The sequence below is a fragment of the Rhipicephalus microplus genome, chromosome 1 (genome assembly GCF_043290135.1).
Source record: "Rhipicephalus microplus isolate Deutch F79 chromosome 1, USDA_Rmic, whole genome shotgun sequence".
Lineage (NCBI taxonomy): Eukaryota > Metazoa > Arthropoda > Arachnida > Ixodida > Ixodidae > Rhipicephalus > Rhipicephalus microplus.
In genome coordinates, this window is record NC_134700.1 from 300872014 (window position 1) to 300899308 (window position 27295).

A 27295-nucleotide genomic window follows, 5' to 3' on the forward strand; every position below is an offset into this window, starting at 1 on the left:
AGCCAGTACACAGACGATGATGATGCTGATGACCCAGAGTGGCATTGAGAACAAAGAGACAAGCAGATGATGGTGATTGTGATCATGCAGGGATGAGAAAGATGTAACAAATACGCACAATATAAACACTGAAAAAGGGTTTATTGGCGACTGTTGCGATGGTGGTCCTACGATGAAATATGATCGGGCAAGAGCAACGGTCAAGCAGATGCCGGCGATGATCAGCACGAGCCGAGCGAGCGAAGCCCAGCACCCAGTACCCAAGTGGTGGCGATGTTGTTTGCTAACGATGCTCTTTCTTATTCACAATTTGCCCCCGCCGAAAAAGAGCCATCCTGGCGACCTAAGAGTCTGGAGGCAGAGGGCTATGATATGGCTCAAGGCGGGCGACGTGGACGATGTCACGTCAACACCGGCGCATGTCGTCAGATGGGGCAAGTGGCTCGATGAGAAAATTCACCGGCGAGGTTTGCTCCAAAACGCGGTATGGGCCCTCGTACTTTGGAACGAGTTTTGTGGAAATGCCGGGGGTTTGGTAAGGAACAGCCAGCCATACAAGTGATCCCGGGAAATAGCTGGGGCTTTGTGAAGAGTCGGCGTTGTTTTCTTTCTGGCGCTGTTGTTCTTGTGACGTAAAGGTGCGTGCGAGTTCACGGCACTCTTCCGCATTTCGGGCAGCTTCGGACACAGATGGGCATTCGTTTGCGTCAGGAAGGTATAGAATGAGAGTGTCGATGGTGTGGGATGGTTCGCGTCCATAAAGAAGAAAGAAAGGTGAAAATTCCGTGGTAGACTGTGCCGCGGTGTTATATGCGAACGTGATGAATGGAAGAATGCGATCCCCTTAGTATGATCGGATGTCACATACATGGCGAGCATATCGCCAAGGGTGCGGTTAAATCTTTCCGTGAGCCCGTTAGTCTGCGGGTGGTATGCCGTGGTCTTGCGATGAACAACATGGCATTCAGAAAGCCGAGACGCGGCGACTTCTGATAGGAAGGCTTGACCTCGGTCGCTTAGTAGTTCTCGAGGTGCACCATGTCGTATTATGAAGCGATGAAGGATGAAGGAAGCTACGTCCCGCGCAGTGGCACTTGAAAGAGCGGCGGTCTCAGCGTAGCGTGTTAAATGGTCCACAGCGACTATGATCCACCGATTTTCATCTGATGTTGTCGGAGAGGGCCATAGAGATCGATTCCGATCCGATCGAAAGGTTTGGCAGGGCACGGAAGCGGTTGAAGCGCACCGGACGAGTGGAAAGGTAGTGATTTGCGTCGTTGACAGTCAGGGCAGCCCATAACAAATTTTCAAACAAAATTATACATTCCGCGCCAGTAGAAGCGATGGCAAACACGTTCGTAAGTTTTGAAAACTCCGGCATGACCACATTGGGGATCGTCGTGAAAGGAGGCGCAGATTTGTGATCGCAAGCTGCGCGGGACAACCAAGAGCCACTTACGACCTTCGGGGGCGTAGTTGCGTCGGTGTAGCAGCCGATCACGAATGGCGAAATGAGCAGCTTGACGTCGGAGAGATCGTGGTACCGCAGTGGTTGACGATCCAGAGAGACAGTTAAAAAGGGAAGCGATCCACGGGTCCTTGTGTTGTTCACTGGTAAAGGAGTCGAGGTCGAGAGATGCGATGGAGTTGGTACCATTGGTTCCGTAGGCCGAGTCGGGAGGTAAAGGCGAACGCGACAGGGCGTCGGCGTCAGAATGCTTGCGTCCGCTGTGATAGATGACACGAATGTCGTACTCCTGGATTTGCAGTGCCCACCGAGCTAGGCGGCCAGAAGGGTCTTTCAATGTGGCGAGCAAACAAAGTGCATGGTGGTCCGTTACCTGGTCGAATGGGCGACCGTAAAAATAAGGGTGGAACTTGCGAAGCGCCCACACTAGCGCCAAGCACTCTTTTTCAGTGACGCTGTAGTTGGCCTCAGCTTTAGTAAGTGTGCGACTCGCATAAGCGACGACGTATTCGGAGCAGCCTGACTTGCGTTGGGCGAGGACGGCGCCTAGACCAACCCACTAGCGTCTGTGTGAATTTCCGTGGCAGCTGTTGGGTCGAAATGCCGAAGAATTGGAGGAGATGTGAGCAGACTGCGGAGCATGGCAAACGCGACGTCGCAGTGAGAAGACCAGGATGAAAGGTCTGCATCACCGCGTAGGAGGTTGGTCAGTGGTGACATGATCGATGCAAAATTTCGCATGAAGCGCCGGAAGTACGAGCATAGTCCGGCAAAACTGCGTAATTCTTTCAGTGTAGTAGGTTTCGGGAACTCAGCGACTGCTTGCAGTTTTGCAGGGTCGGGTCGAACACCATGCTTGGAGACGATGTGCCCTAAGATGGACAGCTCTCGCGCGGCGAAGCCGCACTTTTTAAGGTTCAGTTGGAGCCTAGCGTTGGTTAAACACGTCAGAACCAGTCGGAGCCGAAGCAGATGCGTAGGAAAATCGGGAGAGAAAACGACAATGTCATCGAGGTAGCATAGACACACAGACCACTTCAGTCCACGCAGTATGTTGTCCATGAGTCGTTCAAACGTGGCAGGAGCATTACAAAGCCCAAATGGCATTACGTTAAATTCGTAAAGGCCATCTGGTGTAATGAACGCAGTTTTCTGGCGATCAGCTTCTGCCATAGGAACCTGCCAGTATCCAGATCGTAAGTCTAAGGAGGAGAAGAATTCAGCTCCTTGGAGGCTGTCAAGGGCGTCGTCTATGCACGGTAATGGATAGACGTCTTTCCGCGTCACCTTGTTTAATCACCGGTAGTCGACGCAAAATCGAATCGATCCATCTTTTTTTCGAACTAGAACGACAGGAGATGCCCAAGGACTGTGCGATGGTTGAATAACGCGACGGCGTAGCATCTTTTCGACCTGGTCGTTGATGACGTGACGTTCTGCAGCAGAGACACGGTACGGTCTTTGGCGCAATGGCTGGTGCGAACCAGTGTCAATGTAGTGGTGCACTGCGGAAGTCCGACCCAATTGCGGCTGAGAAACGTCGAATAAATTCGCGAAGTGCTGGAGGCGATTAAGAAGCTCGGCGCGTTCATGGGCACTTAAGGTGTCGGCGATGGAACTCGAGAAGGTGTCACTCGATGAGCATTCCAGTGGGGAAAGGGCATGAAGTTCGGTCGAGGTGCTACTGCACGATTCGTCTGGCATGTTAAGGAATAAAGAGGAATCGAGGTACTCCACTCGACCGAGACATTCGCCGGCAAGTAGCGTAAGCGGTGCAGAAAGGGGGTTGTGGACGAAAATATTGCTTCGGCCCGCAGTGACGTCGAGTGTAGCGAAAGGCAAGGAAACGGCTCTGCGGCTCATGAAACTGTCGGAAGGTGTAAACATTAATGTAGCATCGTTATAGTCATCGCAGCAAACCGGGACAACGGCAAGAGTGGCTGGCGGAATTTCAGTGTCCTCACGCACGACAAGTTTTGGCGACCGCTCAAGGGTTTCGTGCAAAGGTTCGTCACACAGGTGCGAAAATTGAACTTCAGCGCGTGCGCAGTCGATGATGGCATGATGATTTGACAGAAAGTCCCACCCGAGGATAACGTCATGCGAGCACACTGAAAGGACGATGAACTCGACAACGTACATAGAGCCTTGGATGAATATGCGGGCCGTACAGGTGCCGAGAGGTCGAACTGGTTGTGCGCTAGCTGTACGAAGCGATAGTCCAGAGAGCGGCGTGGTCACTTTGCGTAGAGAGCGGCCGAGCTGGGCGGCTATAACAGAAACGGCAGCACCTGTGTCGACGAGGGCAAAGGTAGAAACACCATCGACAGATATGGCGACAACGTTAGCTGGTGAAGTGCGAGGACTTGAGCATTTCGATGACGGCGCAGTTCTTGCCTCTGGAGCTGCGGCGTTTAGTTTTCCTGGTTGGAAGAAGCGGGTCTAGGACGCATAGGGGACAGTGATCGCCTGCGAGGAGATGAGTAGCGGGGAGAGTGAGTCTGAGGTGAGGGCTGGGGTGACCGAGACTTAGGAAGGTTAGTGTATTCATACTGCGGTGAGGGATAGGGAGCAGGTATGTGCATGGGCTGTGAGTCATACGGTAACGGCCGAGTAGCGTCGTGGAGAGGTTGTAAGCGACGGCGACAATATCGTGCCACGTGTCCTGGAGTACCGCAGGCGTAGCAGATCGGTCGATTGTCAGGAGTGCGCCAGGAATTGCTGACTCGTGGTGCTGCCCAAGGTGTCGAAAAAGGGGCGGAGAGGGGAGCAACTGAAGACATGGGTAGCAAATGCTGCTGGCGGGGTCTGCTGCGTACCACCTGGGCATACGTAAGAGGCGCGGCCACGAGCTGCATAGCCGGCGCATGGGCAACAGGCATGGCCACAGGCTGCTGGTGGGCAGCGATGGGAACAGCCTGAGCTACTTCTTCGGCAATAACGTCGCGGAGTGGTGAGGGCAGACGAGAGGACGGCGGCTGCTGCGTGAAGGGAATCAACGACAGTTGCCGAGCTACTTCTTCACGCACGAAGTCTTTAATCTCTTGCAGGGTTGGTGAGTTGTCGGGAATGGAAGTGAGACTGGAGAGCGAGTCGGCGTGTGAAGAAAATGGCCGAGTCAGGGCGCGCTGCTTGCTCAACTCGTCGAAACTTTGACACAAAGTGACAAGTTCTGCAACGGTGGCAGGATTACGGGCCAGGAGCAGCTGATATGCACCGTCATTTATCCCTTTGAGGATGTGTTGAATCTTCTCCGACTCAAGAATGGTGGTGTTCACACGGTTGCAAAGACCAATAATGTCTTCGATGTAGCTGGTGAAAGATTCCGTTGGCTTTTGTGCGCGAGTCCACAAGCGTTGTTCGGCTCTGGACTTGCGAACATCGGGTCGGCCAGAAACGTCAGCAAACAACGTTTTAAAGATGGACCACGTCGTAATGTCGTTTTCGTGGTTATTATACCAGATTTCGGCCACGTCAGTGAGGTGAAAGATGACGTCAGTCAATTTGTCCGCGTCATCCCACTTGTTGTTTGCGCTCACCAGTTCGTAGTTAGCGAACCAGTCTTCCACGTCGGTCTCATCAGCTCCGCTAAAGACCTTGGGCTCTCGCAAACGAAGAACGCCGGGGTTGCTGGGGCATGGAGTGGAAGAGCCAGGTTGCGCGTTGTTGGTAGCCATGATGGGAGATAGCGTTCGGTTGCGCAGCTCCAGGTTTAGGCGACGACGAATGGCAGCACCCAGGTTCAGGCGACGGGGAATGTCAGCACCCTCCACCAATTGAAAAAGGGTTTATTGGCGACTGTTGCGACGGTGGTCCTACGATGAAATACGATCGGACAAGAGCAACGGTCAAGCAGATGCCGGCGATGATCAGCACGAGCCGAGCGAGCGAAGCCCAGCACCCAGTACCCAAGCGGTGGCGATGTTCCTTGCTAACGATGCTCTTTCTTCTTCACAATATATATATATAGCACTCCCGTTGTGCCATATCCCATATATATATATATATATATATATATATATATATATATATATATATATATATATATATATATATATATATATATATATATATATATATATATATATATATATATATATATATATATGTGTGTGTGTGTGTGTGTGTGTGTGTGTGTGTAAGGAAAAATAGAGTACGACGCACGTTGCTTTTGCATGGTATATTCTGACTGACGTGTCGGCTGGTCCACCAGCCAAAACGTCAGTCAAAATTTACCGTGTAAAACCAACGTGCATTGTACTCTATTTTTCCTTATTCCACAGGGGCCAGCGTGACTTCCTTGCTGCGAACATATATATATATATATATATATATATATATATATATATATATATATATATATATATATATACATATATATATATATATATATATATATATATATATATATATATATATATATATATATATATATATATATATTGATACGTGAATGGAACTGTCACCCCGACACAGCTGAATTGGCACCCAAATGAAGAAGACAACAACGTGGTTGTAGTGGGTTGGACTCTCGAGCTTCTCCCGTTGGCCTGTTTGACTGTGCGCTCTCTAAGCCGTTAGCAAGATCAGCTCTCGGTGAATAAATCTTCCCCGTAATATTTTTTGGTGGAAGGTGCTGGGTCTTCACACAACCCGGCTCTGGAACTCCGCAGTGGACGCCAGCTTTGTCCAGCCGCGATGCCTGAAACTGGCACTCAGGCCTCGCTGTCCGTGCCGGCTCCATCACCTGTGATTCCCCCCCCCCCCCCCCCATCTTCTCGACCCTGGCACGTTTTCCGGGACGGACAGCACGGACGTCGAAGAATGGCTCGCATTATTCGAGCGCGTCAGCAAGCACTAAAGGTGGGACGAAACGCTTATGCTTGCAAATATTCTATTCTACCTACGGGGTACGGCACGCGCCTGGTATGAGACGCATGAAGAAGAATTAACCAGCTGGGACACATGCATGCAAAAGCTTCGCGATTTGTTCGGGCGGTCAGTTGCTCGTCAGATGGCAGCCAGGCAGGAAATCGCGTCGCGTGTTCAATCAACGACGGAGTCGTACGTCACGCACATCCAAGACGGACTGGCACTGTGCCGGAAGACTGACAAAAACATGTCCGAGGCGGACAAGATCAGCAACGTGTTGAAAGGCATTGCTGATGATGCTTTCAACATACTAATGTGCAAAAACTGCACCACTGTCGACTCCATCATATCTGAATGCCGGCGATTTGAGCAAGCTAAAAGCAGGCGAATCACCCACCACATCGCGAGACTACCAAACACTGCTGCGACTTCGTCTTGCGAGCATTCTGCAGCGCCCCGTTCACTTGCGCCTCCTGCCAATACAAGGATTGTTCGCCAGGAGCTGGAAGCCATGGCACCCGCTTCCTATCAGCCCCCTGCGCAAGACAACTGGGCAACAGTCTCGCTTACTCAAGCCGTCGTGCGTCAGGAGTTTGCTAACCTGGGCGTCCAGGTTCCCCAGCCCGCCAGACTTATGCCGCAGCCCATGAGCACTCCCGTCCACAACGCTGACCACCACTCTGATCCACTTGTCGCTGCGGCAGCTTCGACTCCTCGGTTTCCACCACGCTACCGAAATCCATCTGAGTGGCGCACGCATGATGATCGACCCATCTGCTTTTCTTGCTCTCGAGTTGGGCACATCTCTCGCCATTGCCGCAACAGGTGGTATTTCCGGCCAAGCTTTCGTAATGTAGATCGCCGTCAGGACCGCGGACACTATTCGCAACCTGGTTTTCCGGATGACCATATTCTGGACCCTTCAGCTGACCGTTCATTTCCACGCTCCGAACCGTCCTACGCAGACGTCGTCGCCCAGAGAAACTGGTCTAGCCACTCGCCGTCACCTCAGGGTCGGCCGTCACGCTCCCCTCAACGCCGCCGCTCTCCGTCACCGGCTTATTCTGCCCATTCCCCGGGAAACTGACGAATGCAGCTCCTGGAGGTGGCGCTGCATTGACGACTCGGAACGAAAACCTCAACCGGCTACAAATTCAAGACGCAATTTACTTCGGGTGTTCGTTGATGGCCACACCATTACTGCTCTAATTGACCCTGGTGCCCTAGTATCTGTTATGAGTTCTACACTTCGATCTCGCCTGAAAAAGGTTCTCACACCAGCTATGTTCTCTACTGTTCGAGTTGCCCACGGAAGTCGAACATCGGTGCTTGGTATGTGCACTGCCCGCGTTACTGTTGCTGGCCACCACACTTCCGTTCTCTTCGCAGTCCTCGATGCTTGCCCACACGACGTCATCCTTGGAATTGACTTCTTAACCGCCCACTCCGCCCTCATTGATTGTTCTACCGGTATCTTACGGCTCGAATTGCCTTTGTGCTCCGACTTCACTCCTCCAAGTCACTCTCGGCTACGATCCGTGGAGTCTCTACGGCTACCGCCCCAGGCTGCTATGTACATTCCTCTGTCGCCCTTCCCGTCCGTTCCTGATGAAGACTATCTGGTAACTCCCCTCATTGATTTGACGCTTACGCACCTCATCGCACTACCACATACTATAGTCGTTGTTGCTAACAACACGGTGCTACTTCCAGTTCTGAACTTCTCTACGTCGACCCAAGTGCTTCCCCAAGGCATCACTTTAGCCGATCTTTCCACCCTTGATGAATGTTCGATTTGTTCTTTTACACCTGACACTAACACCATGACGAAACCTGTCATCACGTCGCAAAATAAGGCGTTCCTCGACAAAATGATATCCAGCGACCTCTTACCTTCCCAAGTTGCGGCGCTCCGGGGTGTTCTATTTTTTTACCTGGATATCTTTGACGTCGACGACCGTCCCCTGGGCCACACAAGTGCCGTAACCCACCGCATCGACACCGGCGACGCCAGTCCACTCCACAAACGCCCTTATCGCGTGTCACATGCTGAGCGCCAAGTAATACAGACGGAGGTCGAGAAAATGCTGAGTAAAGACGTCATTGAGCCTTCAACGAGTCTTTGGGCCTCCCCTGTGGTCTTAGTTAAAAATAAGGACAACACTTAGCGTTTTTGCGTCGACTATCGCCACCTGAATCGGATCACCAAGAAGGACGTTTATCCTTTACCTCGAATCAATGATGCGCTCGACTGCCTCCACGGTGCCAACTATTTCTCGTCCCTTGACCTTCGATTCGGATACTGGCAAATTTCGGTCGATGACCGCGACCGCGAGAAGACAGCATTCATCACACCCGACGGCCTTTACCAATTCAAGGTCATGCCTTTTGGGTTGTGTAATGCCCCGGCTACTTTTAAACGTATGATGGACTCTCTTCTTCGCGGTTTCAAATGGTCGACCTGCCTCTGCTATCTGGATGATGTAATAGTTTTCTTGCCCTCCTTCGAAAGCCACCTGTCTCGTCTCTCGGTAATTCTTGACGTTTTTCGTTGCGCTGGTCTCCAACTGAATTCGTCGAAATGCTCATTTGGACGTCGGCAGATTAAACTACTCGGCCACCTTGTTGACGCCACTGGTGTTCAACCCGACCCTGACAAAGTCCGTGCAGTCCGAGAATTCCCGGTTCCGCGTTCCACACAAGAAGTTCGTAGTTTTATTGGGCTGTTGCTCATACTTCCGCCGCTTTGTCTTCAATTTCGCGGATATTGCTAGGCCCCTCACGGATCACCTCAAAAAGAATGTGGCCTTTTCTTGGGGAAGGGACCAAGAATATTCCTTCGCGTCGCTAATTACCGCCCTCACATCACCACCTGTGTTGGCTCATTTTCATCCAGCGGCTCGAACAGAGCTTCGCACCGATGCAAGCGGCCATGACATTGGTGCTATACTCGCTCAGATACAGAATGGCACCAACCATTTGATAGCCTACGCTAACCACCTTTTGTCGCAAGCGGTACAAAATTATTCCATCACTGAGCGGGAATGCTTAGCCCTCGTTTGGGCTATTGCGAAATTCCGTCCGTACTTATACGGACGTCCGTTCGCAGTCATCACGGACCATCATGCGCTTTGCTGGCTGTCAACGCTTAAGGACCCTACAGGAAGACTCGGCCGATGGGCACTTTGATTACAGGAGTACACGTTCTCGGTTGTTCACAAATCTGGAAAGCAGCGCAGCGATGCTGACTGCTTATCCCGGCACCCTGTTGATCCACCTAGCTCCACTGATTTGGAATCCGATGCCTGCGTTTTAGCCATCACTGACTTTCTGAACGTGGCTGACGAACAGCGCCGAGATCCATCGCTGCTCACCATCATTGACCGCCTTCAACCGCGTTATGCTGACCCTTCTCTTAGCAGATACCTGCTTCAAGACAACGTTTTGTACCGCCGCAACTTACACCCCGACGGCGCCGAACTTTTACTCGTCGTACCGCATCACCTGCGAAAGGATGTTCTGCGACAATTCCACGACGTTCCAACTTCTGGACATCTAGGAGTCTCCAGAACTTACGACCGCATTCGACGACGAGTATTCTGGAAGGGTCTGTATCGCTCTGTTCGCCGTTACGTCACATCTTGTATCTATCGTATCTACCGACCACACTGATTGGGACATAGCTCTTCCGTTCGTAACCTTCGCCTATAACTCGTCGCGTCATGAAACAGCGGGCTACTCCCCTTTTTATCTACTCTTCGGACGTCATCCCTTACTGCCCTTCGACACACTCCTTTCATCAGACCACCTATCCTCCACCTCGTACGCTCAGGATGCAAGCACCCGTGCCCTCACGGCACGTGCGGTAGCGCGTGCTCGGTTATCGTCGTCGCAGACAGCACAGAAGTCTCTTTATGACCGTCGACATCGAGATGCCGTTTTTTCTGCGGGATCTCTTGTTCTCCTGTGGCTCCCATCTCGACGTGTTGGCCTCTGCGAGAAACTACTATCGCGATACGCTGGGCCCTACCGAGTCATTCGTCAGGTCACACCTGTGACCTACGAGATTGCCGCACCACAAACTCATCAGCTGCTGCACTCAGAACGTTTCTCGTCTCAAGCCCTACAACGCCGACTCGCTCATTTAACAGGCACCGAGACGGTGCCTTACGGGCCGGGGTGATGATACGTGTATGGAACTGTCACGTCGACACAGCTGAATTGGCACCCAAATGAAGAAGACGACAACGTGGTTGTAGTGGGTTGGACTCTCGAGCTTCTCCCGTTGGCCTGTTTGACTGTGCGCTCTCTAAGCCGCTTGCCACGTTCCATTTCCCAAGTTTTTGTTATCGTCCCAAAACACCACATGATTCTCAGCGCAAACCGCGCCTGCAGTTTTCGAGAAGGTTCCGGACTGTAGTAGATCATTTCGATAAGATCACGCCCACTGTGCGAATGGTACAGATTGTTCTGGAACCTACGCCACCGCCAGCGATAACGCTAGAACATTCGACGGCAAGAGTATAAATGCCGACGCGCTTCGCCGCTTGTCAGTTGTTGATCGAAGGCCGACGCTCTGTTCGCCGCTATCAGTCCGAGACTGCTATCTGTGCGAGATTGCTGCTGTAATTGGACTTTCCGCCAACACGAAGTCTCCTGTCTTCGGCCACGTCACGACCCCGTGACAATATATATATATATATATATATATATATATATATATATATATATATATATATATATATATATATATATATATATATATATATATATATATATATATATATTTCCGTTCGCCGCTATCTTTGCGAGACTGCTGCTGTAATTGGACTTTCCGTTTACCGGGCACAGGTTCGCCCAAATAAACAGTTAAATCCCAACACGAAGTCTCCTGTCTTCGGCCACGTCACGACCCTGTGACAATATATATATATATATATATATATATATATATATATATATATATATATATATATATATATATATATATATATATATATATATATATATATATATATATAAGTCACTAGAAGAAGCGAACGAGCAAACGAAAAACGATGCTTTATTGCCAACGTTACGGCCGGGGACCGGCCTTCGTCAGGGCATACGTGAATATTCCCGTATGCCCTGACGAAGGCCGGTCCCCGGCCGTAACGTTGGCAATAAAGCATCGTTTTTCGTTTGCTCGTTCGCTTCTTCTGGTGACTTATAACTCGACCGGAATCCAGGAAGACTTTCAAGAAATATATATATATATATATATATATATATATATATATATATATATATATATATATATATGTGTGTGTGTGTGTGTGTGTGTGTGTGTGTGTGTGTGTGTGTGTGTGTGTGTGTGTGTAACGTAACGTAAGAAGGTAGCCACATCTCCCATTCGTCATAGCGTCACACGAGCCGACAGGTTGGAGACCTGCCAGCCCCTTCATCAGTCGCACATCATCGACAAGGTTTTCCGCAAGAAACCCTGACCATAAATGAACTGCCTAACCAGCACATATAGCAGTACACATCGACGAGCATCATGACGGAATCATCGACTGACCTTCCTATCCCTAAGTACACCGGAGCAGCGGACGATGAACCTGTACAGGACTGGTTCGACCTGTTGAAGCTCCACGATACCACTGCATCATGGTCGGAACGGGAGATGGTCGCCAACTTTACCGACTACGTCTCCGGTGAGGTCTTCAAGTTCTACCTCACCCATATATGTCAAAACGAAGAGTCATGGGAACAGATAAAACAAGAAATGATCGTTTGGTTGGAAGAATACAATGACGACTACGACGAAGTATTGCCACCATCCACAGACAAACGCACTCGGTCGTCACAGTCAAAAGCAGCCTTCACGCATTGACCAACGTCCTGCTTTTCCATCGCGTGGATCTTCGGTCGCTCACAACGCCCACCTCGCGTCTCACACGCCCACTACGGTCGGGATAGAGATGCGGAACTCCGAATGTACTCAGCCAAGCTCAGGGCTAACCGTCCACATGCATGCGTCAGAACAGCTTATCTCCAAAGTTGCGGACACAGAGAAACAGCCCCCAGTAAAATCCGACCATACCAAGCCTTTCGCAGTGTCGCCGTCGAGTTCCCAGCCACCTGAGAGCTCAACCAACACAGGAGGCTCGGAAGGATCAACTCTCAAGCTCTGCCCTGTGCCAGGAACGTGCATTAAGAATGTCGTTGCAAGAGCCTCAGCAGATTTTTCTGTCAATTCTGGCACACTATCTTCATTGGCAGTAGACTTTTTGGCAGCAGCACCAGCACCCATCGTGCACGGACTCACGCTCGTCTTCTGTGTTTTACACAGATAACCCAGAGACAGTCCTGAAACTGGTTCCCGGCCCGGATTCCCACAGCGCATGTCCGTGTATTCGACTACTTTGCGCCCCGGATGAGCTGCCACGACCGCACCACGGCCACTGTCAACTGATAGGCGCTACTGTCGCCGATCCAGCTTATAAGTGGTTCCACCCGGAGCGGCCCCTCACTTTTTGGCAGCAGCGGCAGCACCCATCGTGCACGGACTCACGCTCGTCTTCTTTGTTTTACACAGGTTAGTTTTGTTGCTGAGCAATTTTTTTTCATAACTGTTGATGTTTCCGCTGCCTCTGCTGCTGCCAACGTGTTATTATGTCATCTGATGGGCGATGCGCCGCATGCCACAAGTGCTTGTCTGCTCCCGAGTGTATAATTCAGTGCAGTGATTGTTCTTGCAGATACCATACGGGAGTATGTTCGGGAGTATCGGAAAAAACAATCAAAACGAAGGGAGAGGCATACCGTATAGCTTGGCGGTGTCCCACTTGCAGGAGAAACAAACTACGCGACCCAGTTAAGAAACCAAACGAAGAACTTGAAACACAAGATGTACGACTTTTGTTAGTTACAATTAACGACAAACTTGACCAACTTCTGCCTTTGAGAGATGTAGTGGAAGGTATTGAGGACTCATTGCAGTTCTGGAGCGAACAGTATGATGACTTGCTACGCCGGGTCGAGCAGAATGAGCATCATATCAAAGAACTCAGGCACCGGACAGAAAAGCTTGAGACCCAGAACAGTAATGTAAGTGAAATGGAAGCTGAAATCGACAATCTGGAATGGAGAAGCCAGCGTCTCAATCTAGAATTCCATGGCATCATGCCTACGGAAAACGAGGACTTGCTGAACAAAGTAAATGCGCTGGCGCCTGACGTTGAGCTTCCGCCCCTTCCAGACGATGCCGTGGTAGCAATTCATCGTCTTCCATTCAAGAAAGGAAAAATATCGGGCATAATTTGCCGTTTTGCAAGGCAGGCAGATAGGGACAAGTGGTGGAAAAACAGGAATAAACTTCGCGGCCGTGATGATCACGTGTACATACTCGAGAACCTAACTAAACGAACTCGTGCTTTGCTTCAAGAAACAAAAAGCTGGGCAAAGGATGTTAACTTCAAGCACGCATGGCACAACAACGGGCGAGTTCTTGTTCGTAAAGACGATAAGGACAAGGCTGTTGTTGTCACATGCATAAGCGACCTAGATAAACTAAGCTAAACACTGCAACGGCCAAGCCATAAACATGAACCATAAAAATACCGAGTCATATGTACTACCACGTGCCTTTGAAAAACACATAGGAAAGGAATTCATAAAATCCTTCAAATGTTTCCACTTGAACATACGATCAGTAAGAAATAAGTAATCAGATCTGTCATTATATCTTGAACAAATCAAACAATCATTCGATGCAATATTGCTAACCGAAACCTGGTCCACTGATGAGACTACCGTTTTTCGCATTCCATTGTATAACACTTTCTACTTCAACCGCTCCAAAAGCCGAGGTGGTGGCATATGCATTTTAAAAGTAAAAAAAAAAGAATATACTTGCGAATTACTACAAGAGCTGTCTGCTTGTACAAACGATTGTGAAATAATGGCGATAAAAGTAGAAAACACTGTTATAACAGTCTGCTACCGTCACCCAAGTGGCTCGGTGTCAAATTTTCTCGATAAGCTAGAACAATGTTTTGAATTTTCTACTCGAAATCGCCTCTCTTTTATCTGTGGTGGTGACTTAAATATAGATACACTGAAAAATGATGCCACGGCATGCAAGCTGAATGTACTGTTGAAGGTTTACGGTCTTATAAACGTAATAGATGTACCCACAAGAGTGACCACTGAGTCATCATCCCTTATTGATATGTTTTTTACCAATTTAGACATCGATAAGATCAAAGCCGGTGTATTGACGTGTGACCTCAGCGATCACTTGCCGATATTCATTTGCTGTAAACAAAACGTGCGGAAGATACGGCAGCCAATACAAAAAGTGCAAAAAATGTCGGAACATGCCTTGTTGACGTTTCGGGAGAGAATGAAGTTAGTGGATTGGTATGATGTGTTGTCCTGTAATGACGCAAACAGTTCCTATGAAACATTTCTCGCCATTTTGAGCTCTATCTATGAATCTTGCTTTCCTTATGTGCATATCAAAAGACGTAAAAACATACGGAAACCATGGGTTAGCCTTGAGCTTATGAAAAGAATACGAGAAAAAAACAAGCTCTACAGGCAATTCATTAAATACAAAGACCCAGCCTTATTTCGAGACTTCAAAAAAATTCGTAACTGCCTCGACAAGGACTTAAAAAAAGCGAGGTGTGACTATTACTCTAACCAATTTGAATCTGCTGACGGGCGTGCCCATCTTATCTGGAAAAGATTAAATTCCATCTTAAAACGTAACATCCCATTTGATAAAGTGAGCAAAGTGATTGTGAACGACGTACAGCTGACAGGGAAGTCTCTGGCAGACGCGTTTAATCAATACTTTGTAGAGGTTTCGCAGCCTGCTACAGTGCAGAATGACGTTGAAAATATTGCGCATAACAGCAGCTCTATTTTCCGGAAACCAGTTATTGAGGCTGAAGTAGTAAATATAATTCCTAACTTAAAAACCAGTACGGCTAAAGATATCGATGGCTTCCAAATTAAACCCATAAAGTACACCTCCGACTTGCTCGCACCCATACTTACCTACATTTTTAACCTATGTTTGTGCCAGGATGTTTTCCCCCGTAAAATGCAAGTAGCCCGTGTAACAGCCTTACACAAAAAAGGAAACAAAAACGACATGGCAAATTACCGTCCCCTGTCTATACTGCCGGTCATGTCAAAGGTGTTAGAAAAAGTAATTTTAAATCGTCTTACAGATTTTGAAGAGAAGCACAGTCTCTTAAACAGCTCACAGTTTGGCTTCCGCAAACGACTTAGTACGGAGTTCGCATTGCTAAAACAAAAAGAGTCACTTTTGGCAGCGCTAGAACAAGGAGAATTGGTTCTTGGGCTGTTTATTGATTACTCTAAGGCTTTCGATCACATAAATCACGAAATTCTAATTAAAAAGCTTGACCGTCACGGTTTTCGAGGGAATGCCGCGCACCTAATTACGTCTTATCTGGAACATCGGAAACAAAGGGTTCATATCGACGACTGTTTTTCCGATCTATTGCCTTTATCTTCGGGTGTACCACAGGGGAGCATCTTGGGACCATTTCTTTTTAATATCTATATTAATGACGTGGTCAGCATTAGCCCTAGCGCTGAATTTATTATTTATGCTGATGACACCAGCATGTTTTTACGAGGAAATTCGGCGGACAAATTAGTTGGCGAAGCAAATTTTGTATAGGAAAACCTAAATAGCTGGACTGAGAAAAACCATCTTAAAATAAACACGAGCAAAACCAAATCTGTAATATTCAGAAGTAAAAATAAGGAGGTAACATTGACGCAACAAATACTGCTTAATTCGATTCCGGTTGATATTGTACCCAACATTAAAACACTAGGAGTGGTCTTCCAGGAAAACCTTTCTTGGAACGAGCACATCGACACAATATCAAGTAAGTTATCTCAAATAGTGGGACTAGTCTACCGGAATCGCCTGATCCTTCCGAGACATGTAATGATATTAATTTACAACTCTTTATTTTCCTCAAACATTAACTATTGCCATCTAGTTTGGGCATCCACTAGTCAAGAAAACATACAAAAATTGTATTGTCTACAAAAAAGATTTCTACGTGCTGTAGAGGACGTGCCTTCACATTTTCACACCTACCCGTTGTTTGAAAAGTATAATGTAATGCCTTTTGAGAAGATGTACAACTTTAGATTAACGAAAGCCTATAAACAAGAATTAAAGGGGAAACATGTATTCTTTACTGAACTTGCCAATCTTAAAAGAAATTGTCAGCCTTATAAAATGCGAAACTGCGAAATTTGGACTGTTAAAACTTGTAGAACAACATATGGGTGACATACGTTACGAAACAGACTTCCGAGGCTACTAAATGCTTTATATGAATTTAACTTTCAGCTGGAAACCAACACTTTCAATGCAATACGTTCCTTTCTTGCAAATAATTACATTGACACTATATAACATCTCGCGCATGCCTATGAGTGTCAGCTATAGAGAATATGTCGGTGTACGCTAGGCATGGCGATTTGTAACCACCTCATATTTTCTCATATTTTCTCATATTTTTTTTCGGTCGTGTATTGAATGATTTGTGCAATTATATATCTATAGTGTACTCTATGTAAATTACAAAGTTATGTTAATCTGTATGCATGTATTAAGAAGGTAATCTATGTGTACTGAGCTATTTAGTACATCCGTTGGTGTATATTTTTTTGTGTATGGTTTGTACGCAAGACGTGGTTATTTGTAGTGGGCTCACATTTTCCTTCGGGTCCTGTACTAAGTGATTTATCTGTTCAGTACATATTTTTTTCCTTCTCTTGTTGTTGTTATTGTTGTTGTCCGTTTATGTACTGAGAACACCGTTGTACGCTGGTGCCAAAACGGGGGCCCGCAGCTTCGTCAAGCTATCCTTGCGATGGCTTTTTCTGCCGGCCTCCGGCATTGTGTACTATACCCCGCGACAACTTTCTGTGGCAGCACAGCCAAGGCTACGGAGCCGAAGCACGCTTGTCTTACTGCGCCACAGCATGTAGTCCCTCAACGAAAACATTTGTATACTGTTCTGGGTAACTAAGATTTTACCATTCGTCACTTACATTTTTCGCGGATTTATTTTTTAATTAGTGAATAAAAACGTTGTGCAGTAGAAAAAATTTCGTTTCACGCTCTCTCAGGTTTTTGGGGGGGTTTTTGGCTTCCGTCGCCTTTTTACCTCACCGCATTCCTCACTGTCAAAGATGGCGTCCGCCGGTTACAGCTCGTCAACGTCGCTTACGGAGGAAACACCGCCGCGTGCCGCGAGTCCACCAGCTGCGCAGCCGTACCAGGCGTTGTCAAATCAAAAGCTGTCCGTACAGGCCAAGAAGGTGGCGTACAACGTTTACGCGCAAGTAAGGAAAAGCAGCGAAACGCGAGCAGCGAAACCTGCAGCGAAACGCGAGCGAACGCGAGCCGAAACGCGAGCAATTTTTAATAATTGTGACACGAGCCGAGTTTCGCTGCATTCGCCGCGCTTCGCTGCAGATGACATGCTTCATTTTAGATGCGGAAGCATCTTATACTCGCGCCTTGTAGTGCGCCGTCCGCGCCGTCCGCGCCGTCCGCACCACTTCTCGAACATTCGACAGCTGACGCGCGCGCATGCGCCGTCGCGCCGTCGCCCACTCTTCCACCATCTGTGCATCCCTTCCTCCTCTACACACCGCGCGTGCTTCACTCCTCCACCATTTGTGCACCCTTCCTCCTCTACACACCGCGTTCGACATCTACAATTCTCCTGATTCTCCAGTGGACGCGCATGTGGCGTCGCGCTTCGAGAACATTCAACAGCTGACAGTGCATGCGCCGTCGAGTTGTATATATACTCAAGGTCGGCGCTCGCTCGCTCAGTTGCCGCTCGTCGGTTGGTTTGTACGGCGCGTCGACGTCCAAGGTCGCGGTGAAATGAATTCCAACGAATCCACAAACACAATGATCGACGTCCCTTCGACCAGCGCCGCCCTTTCGCAAACGTGTGTACGTGTTCACTCATTTAACACCCCCTCCTACAACCACGTTAACCAATTTAGCCATCGACCCAAGTAACTCGCAATTTAACACCCCATTTCACAACCACGTTAACCAATTTAGCCATCGACCCAAGTAAGTCGCACGTTAACACCCCGTTAACCAATTATATGCTCCGCATCCTCCTCAGTGTTCTCCCGAGGGAAGCTGCGGGCAATTTTTTTTTTGTTGTTTATTCTTCCAGACCCATATACTACCTTGACGAAACCTGGGTCAACGCCGGACACACAAAGGATAAAGTATGCGCTGGTGAAATCGAAACCGAAACACCCGTCGAAGTAGTCGGACTACTTGGCGCAGTAGCACATGTGCATAGGCTCCGCCCACGTAGCCTTGGCCGTGCTGCCACAGAAAGTTGTCGCCGGGTATATGTACATGATGTCAATAAAGTTAACTTTCACATTGCCTGACACGAATCGCGGCACCCTAACAAGTATCAGCTATTGGCTGGTCACATCAACCTACAAAGAGAAGCGGGCTCATGTTTCTAAAGAAAGTTCACCTCGTCAGATAGTGCAACATCAGCAATGCCAACAAAAGCAACAAGGAGAAGCCCAACAGCTAAAATGGCCACACCAACAAAATCAACGAATAACTAAAGCCACATCGCAAGCATACTTGCGGCTTAAAGAATGTCGTGAACAACGACCACAAAATAAAAGACTGATTCCTCATCTGAGCCAGCATCGCAGAAAGAAAAGCCAAGGAACTTTTCTGCACCAGCGTTCAAGATTGCGCCGTCGGTATGAACATCTGCACCATCGCCGTAGAAAACTCCCTAAGCGCCACAAAACAACCGCTTGTACTCTGCAGGAGCACAAGCAGCGCCCAATCAGCCACGATCAACGGGCACACAAACTGCATGCACGGCGTTTGTACCACTCACGACGAAAAATGCGACGCAAACAAAACTGTTGATCCTGCAAGGCGTTCCAACCTCGTTTATTCCTTGCAAGAACGCCGCCTGCGTTTCCACCTGTTTCCACGCTCAAAGCATGCTTATGTTGTCCAGAGCGTAACAGCCAGCCTCGCCCACCAGAGCCGTACTTGATAACCCCGGATTGCTGCCCTCTCCTGTGAAGTGTTTGTGCGATCTTATGGAACTTCAATATGATGTGGAACTACAGTCCATTCGGTCATTTTTGCGTTCTAAGATTCCGTGTGCATCATGTATTGTAATATGTAACGCGCGCATTCTTTCGGGGGGAGGGGGAATCCTGTAACGTAAGAAGGTAGCGATGGTTGGTAGAGGCAGAGGAGGAAGAAGTCAGAATGGAATAAAACGGCGTATGAGCTAGGCCACGTCTCCCATTCATCATAGCGACACACACACACACACACACACACACACACACACACACACACACACACACACACACACACACACACACACACACACACACACACACACACACACACGCACGCACACACACACACGCACGCACACACACGCACACACACACGCGCACACACACACGTGCACACACACACACACACACACACATACATACACATACACATACACACACACATACACACACACACACACACACACAAACACACACACACACACACATATATATATATATATATATATATATATATATATATATATATATATATATATATATATATATGTATATATGTTCTCAAATTTAATATGAATTCGCCGTCTCGCTAACATGGCTTCGGAAGTTTCTTTTAAATTGCCAGCAGATCACAATATTTTACAATCTCCCGTCTCCTTTGTGCTTTGTTAGCTCCGGCGTACCGCAAGGTAGCGTTCTCGGGCTGCTACTATTCCTAATATATATAAATGACCTCCCTAAAACTTAGCTTCGCGTGTACGAGTGTTCGGCAATGATTGCATTTTATACCGCCCCATACTCAGCCCCGATGACCATCGCATTATACAGAACAATCTTCAGCTTATTTCCCAATGATGTAAATTATGGGTAACGACCCTCATTTCGTCTAAATGCGAGGTAATCTCTTTTACCGGAAAATACTCAGTTTTTAACGTTTCCTACCTTATAAATCCCCACCCAACTTATCCTGCCACCACCATCAAATACCTACAAATTCCTCTTACGTCAAGTTTTTCGTGGAACCTTCCCGTCACAACCATATGTGCTAATGCTTCGATGTCACGGGGGTACCTACGTCGAACCCTGTGAAATTCTCCCTCCAACATCCACAAGCTAGCTTTTCAGACAATTGTCCGCCCGCAGCCCAAATACACCTCTCCAATATGATCACCCCACATCGTAACAACTTAGTTTGTTAGAATCAATACAAAATAGGGTGGTTAGGTTTATCTCGCGTACCTATACTTTCAAATGTAGCACCTCGCGTATAAAACAAGATCATTCCCTTCTTACACTCAATACTCTTCGGGATTCTGCACTGATGTCATTGATTCAGAAGTACATTTATTCTGATAAACAGTCTTCCTTGAGGCTTCAAGTTTCACCTTGCACATCTCGCAGATTACATAATCACCTCAATGTCCCCAAACATGTCTGGAAGCACCCACGCATTCAATTTATTGGCGCTTCCTCATGCTACCCGATTGTGAAATTTTCTTCCGGATTCTATTGCCTCTGAAAGAAAATGCTGATAAATTTCATCTACTGATCGTGTCGCACTATGCATGAACTTGTCAAAATGTACTTCTGCCCCCTTTTTTTTCTGGTTATGTATGTTTTATTAGTTGCTATTTATGAGTTTGTCATTTGTTTTCGCCCATTCACTGCACTCTGTTTATTATTTGAATTGCCTGCGCGTTTTAACAATGTATTGTTTCATGTTCTTTATAATCTGTTTTAGTTGTACACGCATTGATGTACTCTTTCGCTCCTTTTTCCTTTTTTTTTATTATTAGCCTGTATTTTACTTTGTTGCGAAGCTATGTCAGCAAGTTTATCGATTTCTTCTAGTAAAATAATTATTCACTATGTGTGATAATTATATATATATATCCCTGCTAACGAGTGGGGGTAGGTTTGCCCACCCACTCGCAAAATAGTTGTTACGCCACGGCCTCCAAAGCATCGCCCCACTCACCATCCTTCACTCCGTGAATATTTAGTGATTTTTTTTCAACTAAGGGGGTGAAGACGAAGCGCGTAGACGGCATCACTACCGCAAGGCCTTCTGGTTCGACTACGGGTGGCGCACCCTGGCCGGCATCGGTTGCATTGCGTCATTTCGCAACAGCCAGTCGCACAGAGGCGTGACCTTTTCAAGTCACCGTTGAGAACGGGCCCTAAATCATTTGGTCACAGTTCAAGCAGAATTAAAACCATTGTCTCATGACGAGAATGACTTATGCCCACCTCGATTTCAACAGGTGAAGAGTTCACGCTAAGGGGCGCCAGTTTTCGCAGTACGAGCCATGCAGTGGTCACCGAAGCATCGTCGGTCATCTTGAGCACAAAGTACTCGAGCGCCGTCAGCAGTGTCGATGACGCCACGACAGGCGTCACCCGTCGACCAGCCACTCGTGACGTCACCTGACTCCATGTCTCCGCACTTATGTGAGTACCGAACCAGAGGCTGCGAGCAAAACCTCGTCCACATTACACGTGCGTACACTACACCGACACGCAGTAAAGGCTCTCTCGGGTATATTTAGGATCTTTTGCGTAAAATAGTCATTTTGAAAGAGAAGGGGGTAGCACAAGGGTAGCCACGCTTGAGACATCGCCAGGATTATTATTATTATTATTATTATTATTAATATTATTATTATTATTATTATTATTATTATTATTATTATTATTATTATTATTATTATTATTATTATTATTATTATTATTATTATTATTATTATTATTATTATTATTATTATGTGCCTTCATTTTCGCTGGCTTAGAAGCTTCCAAAACAAACCAGTCCTGAACTAGACCAGGAAACAGCGGGAACGTCTATCCCACTGTTTTTAGCCAATTTAGTTTAGCGTTTAGCGTTAGTGTGGTAACTAAAAATTCAAGGAAAAGCTTTGCTGTGCGGCAAACTATCGTAGCATTTCTGTCACCAAGCTGTGAGAGCGGCGTCACCTAGCGGTGGGTAAATGCAACGAGGAGAGCGAAAATAAAACACTCAATATTCGTGCCAATATCCCTGCACAATTCAATAATACTGTTTCTTTGTAACTATAAAAGTAACAGAAAAATGAACCAAGCAACACAAGCAAAAATTTCAGTGTTGCAGATTTTACCTTGATCTTGTTATGCTCAGGAACATTAAAAATTGGAATTGACCTCAAAAACTACGCCAATTAATTCTTAATACTCGGTTGTTGAAGCTACCTGAAAGTAAAACGAAGTCATTTTAAACGGTAGTTTGGTACATACAAGAACGTCAAACACCACAACGTTTTATCTGCACAACGTAAACCACGCAAGACACGGTAAAGCTAATTTCGAAGAATAGTGTGCGTACCGTAAGCGCTACGGGTCGTTTATTGTACCGGGCATGCGCATTTGGACTCTGCTATTCCGCTAAGCCTGCTAAATAACAAATGTCCTTAAACTAGTCTTATACAAAGCATGACGTGTCAGGATTGGCACCACGAGCGTCTCTTTCCAGCCGGGAGGCACCTGACTTGCGCGCCACACTTTGTTGTAGGCCTCCAGAAACCGGGCCCGCATGGAGGGGTCAATATTGCTCAGCACCTGGCAGGTGAGGCCGTCAACTCCCGGGGCAGCGGTCGTTTATTGTACCGGGGCATGCGCATTTGGACCCTGCTATTCCGCTAAGCCTGCTAAATAACAAATGTCCTTAAACTAGTCTTATACAAAGCATGACGTGTAAAGTCATTACAAACCAAATTTTTAATGAATTTATTCACGTTCACGTGCGATCGAATACATTGAATGGTGAAAGACAAAGTGTGAGTGTGCAGCCGCAACATACATTGACTCATTTATCAACGTGACTTCGAATTTGAACCATCAGAGCTATGGTGAAAATATATTGTCACGGTCATAACATGATGAACGAGTGGGTGCCGGCCATAAGCGAAACCATAAAGATGGTGGCGACGATGACGTGATCCCACCTAGTGTTCGAGATGAGGGCGCTAAGCAGGCGATCTGCGCTAGCGACGCTCCTGACGACACTCGAGGCCTGCGGTCGACCTCCGGGCCACCGAAAGGCAGCCACTACAGCGATGAGCACCTCGTTGTACGTCCCCAAGCGCTGCAGTTCGGTTCGGGCCTTGAGCCAGTCGGATAGTTCATTGCCGATTCCAACAGTCAGCACCAGCACGCCTTGAGGCTGCGAAGAACCAATTGCAAAAGCATATCTTGTAGGTGTGGGCATTTCGGAGAGTGCGTGCGCACATGTTAGAACCTCAAACCCGCTGCTTCAGCCACCGTGTTTTTTTTGCGAAAAAAAAAGAGAGAAAGATAATGTGTTGCGACCAACGCCGTAATGATATCAAGCATATTCATACCTAATGCTAGTTCCTTGTGCCAAAACGAACGAAAGATTGTAGCTAATTCGAGCGTTATTGTAGTTGCAGTCGGCTCCAGCATCCAAAACAGCACGCTCGACCACTCGAGACAAAGTGACTCAAACTGTACGACAGGGAACCGTGTGCACATAAAAAACAAACTCGTGACCAGGGACCCCAAGCGTTGTCAAGAAACGCGTCGGATATCGTTACAGGCCACCGCTTGAAAACTGTTGTATACTTATACTTAAAAACGGTGACGCCAGGAAAAAATCACAGCATATCCACGGAGTGAATGATGAATACTGGGGCGAAGCATCCGTCCATACATCTGTCTATGTGTCCGTCTGTCTAAGCATGCGTCCAAGTGTCCGATCCCGTTCGAGAATGCAGAAAGTGCGCGTGTAACACCGACGAAACGCGAGCCAAGGAAGCCGAGCACAAGTATATTCAACGCACCCGCCGCTCTGCTTCGTCCATGCCCCACCAATTATTCACCACGTACGGCGGCTATCAGGGATACTGGGAGAGGCGCGTGTTCTCTGCTCACTCAGGCAAAGCACGCGCAGCAACCAATTGGAGAGTATCGGCACTTCGGAGAGTAGCGGCATCGTAACGTCATCTAGGAAATGAGACGAGAAATGGTCATCCATTTTGTATGCCTTCTTTGTCGTCTCTCCTGTTCTCGGTTGCACGTGAGCAGTGACAAGGTTAGACTAAGAGGAGCTTCACCCCTAACATACATGTCGTAAATGCTTCATACGGATTGTGCCTACAGACTATTTTGCCTCGAGCAGAAAACTGTAAACGCCATTTTCGATGAACAATCATTTATGAGATGACGGCGCGTATAATGGTTCCTCTGAAGCCCAGCAAGAACGAGACGGACGAGATAGCGCTATATATACAGAGCATGATTGCGGCAAAACGCAAGCGCTAATAAATACTACCGAGTCTCGAAACACGCATGTGTTAGCTGCAAGCTTTGGGTGTTGAGCGACGCAGTTTGTACGGGAAGAAAATGTCCAGCGAACGCTTTACCTGTCGAAAAAGGCAGGCAAAATTGAAGTGACCTATACAAGCAGCGCCAGCGACATTTGGGTGGTTTGGGTGCCGTATCATGTTTTGGTGGTAATTGGGAAAGTGTGCAGTGAGGAGTGACGCCCCCAAATTATTGGATTTTTTTCGCAAGCGATGTTGGTTGCGCCTATTAGGCCGCGTTCACACTGAGCATTCCGGCCGCCGAAAGTGCTCCGAATCCAATTCGGCGGCGGCGAGATCCGCCGAAAGGGCCCTCTCCGCACCGATCGCTCTCGGACCGATTTTTGCGGCGTCTGCCGCCGAATCGGTCACTGCGGACCAATAGGAGCGCTAGTCAGAGAATTTTGAAAAATGGCGGCCAAGCCCTACTCACTTGTTATGCCGCAGTGCACGTAACTGAATGTTGAAACCAACGGGAGTTTAACCTACTCTGTGCCGCCTCCGTATTTCGTGAAAGAGGTGACCGAGCTTGCTGTTGGCGTGACCGAGCTTGTTGCGGTCTTGCAGAGCAGAACGAACCCACCAACGCCGCTGGCGTCGGTGGTTTTTCTGCTCTTCGTGCATTACAAGACAGCCACTTGCCAGCAAAGTAAGCAGTACTGTCTTTTCTTGCTTCTTGCGTACGAGAATCGTCGAAGTATACACCACCGGATAGCGTAGTAGCGTTTGCAAGCCGTGACAACAACCGGGTGACAGCGCATCCATCCCGCGTTCACCCCGTAGTAGATGGCATATTCGGCGGCGCGGGGCGCGTCCAGTACGAACGACGCTGCGTTTCGGCGGCAGGGGAATTTCGGTCGCTGTAGAAAGCGGATGTTTCAGTGTGAACTAGCGCTTATTCGTGTCCACCTTAAGTCGCAGGCTTAACAGACAAAGGGCCTTGGCGCTTTCACTATGTGTGTATCCCTCTTCACAGAGAACCTAAGAGAGAATCACCCCGTCTACTGTTAAAGGGAACCATATGCGGATGCGAAGCAGTGGGGTGATGGTGAGGGGCACCCACAGAAACTCATCTACGTCGCCTCAAGCAGGTGCACCACGACTGAGAACGTCTACCAGAGTAACGCTGCTGGTGACCGCTGCCGGTGACCACAGCTGCTGGTGACCGTGACTATATCATTGCTAAACAGCCGGCCCTTCAACGCACACGCCAGTGGCGTCGAATGTGATCCTGTGCTAACCAAAGCATACGCACTCCGTCTCACGGAAACGTGGAACGCCGCAAGACCGACGATCAACGATAACGAAAAAAAGCACACGCGCTCTGTCTCTGTCTCACATAAACGTTGAACGCGTTTCCACGGAGAGGGCAGGCGGTGGATGGCGGGGGGGGGGGGGGAGCTTAGGATAGAGGTCGATGTGCATGCGCAGTGGAGGTGGGGACACCGCACTGCTGAGGAAGCGTTTCGTTGCCTTCACCAGCAACTCGCGAGAGAGAATGGAAACGTAGGAGAGAAGAGGGGAAGGGTGGTCAGGCCGCACACCGGACTGAACTGCGCCATAAGCTGGTTCGCATCTTAAAGAGCGAATGCTAACTGCTGAGGTTGAGGTTGAACACAAGCACCTGCACACGCAACGCTATTTTTTGTACACTCGTGTACCAAAAGGCGACATCTTCATACTATCAGCGGCCATGGTACTATCCTCGATCCCACTTCTTGCCCTGACAAATGCCCTTGCTGTGGAAAGGTCCCAACGTTTTTTTACGTAACGCTGTAATCTCAGTGTCAGCCTGCCGGTACTCTGCCAACAACTCCTCTCCTATTCCTACCATGAAAGACTGGGAGACCAAGCTGCGCGATGAAAGCCCGAGTTGCCAGCGGGCGCCGATTCGTGGGGCACGGGACGCGGCAGCGGCTGTTAGAGCTCTGGACTCAGAGCCTCACCCAATATTTTTTTTCATTATTCAAATTAAAAGGTTCTCTCTCTCTCTCTCTGTACTAGCAGTCTTTATGGGGTGGAGCCCGATTCACCACTGGGGTTCGAAGAACGTGATGTTACACTACGTCGGAAGTACGTTCCGACCATAATATTGCAATTAAATGAGCCTTGCGACCTCTAATTTATTCTATTCTCAGATTGTTGGTGTCTGATGTGCAGAGTGCCTCGATTCCTGCTCCTCCGCTCATAGTGAAGGCATCTGTGATGGCCGCAATTATCACTCCCGCTGCATACAGGCTTTGCTCCAGCACGTAGTGGTCCTCTAGCTTAACGCGAATGATTGTAGTTTTGAGGAACTCAACATTCAGGTGAAACATACCAAAGAAAGCCGGCACGTGAGCTCTACAGCTTGGCCAAGACGCTGCAGGTACTACAATGGCAGAGAGAACATTACAAAAGGTGGCAACACTTTAGATGCACGCGCCACCACACAGGGTGC

The 27295-nt window shown here is 48.1% G+C and overlaps 2 protein-coding genes across 2 annotated transcripts in view; one reads left to right on the top strand and one right to left on the bottom strand.

Moving 5' to 3' along the window:
- LOC142767409 (uncharacterized) overlaps positions 1-27295 on the bottom strand; it is a 154834-nt gene that overhangs the window by 47891 nt on the left and 79648 nt on the right. The window contains exons 4-5 of the mRNA XM_075869004.1: positions 23479-23696; positions 21752-21971 (exon numbers count right to left, since the gene is read on the bottom strand). Of these exons, the coding sequence (XP_075725119.1) occupies positions 21752-21971; positions 23479-23696 (438 nt within the window). The remainder of the gene's footprint in view (positions 1-21751; positions 21972-23478; positions 23697-27295) is intronic.
- Positions 12927-14171, top strand: LOC119165983 (uncharacterized). Its single transcript, XM_037417918.2, has one exon. The coding sequence runs from the start codon at positions 12998-13000 to the stop codon at positions 13901-13903; it is 906 nt and encodes a 301-aa protein (XP_037273815.2). The 5' UTR covers positions 12927-12997; the 3' UTR covers positions 13904-14171.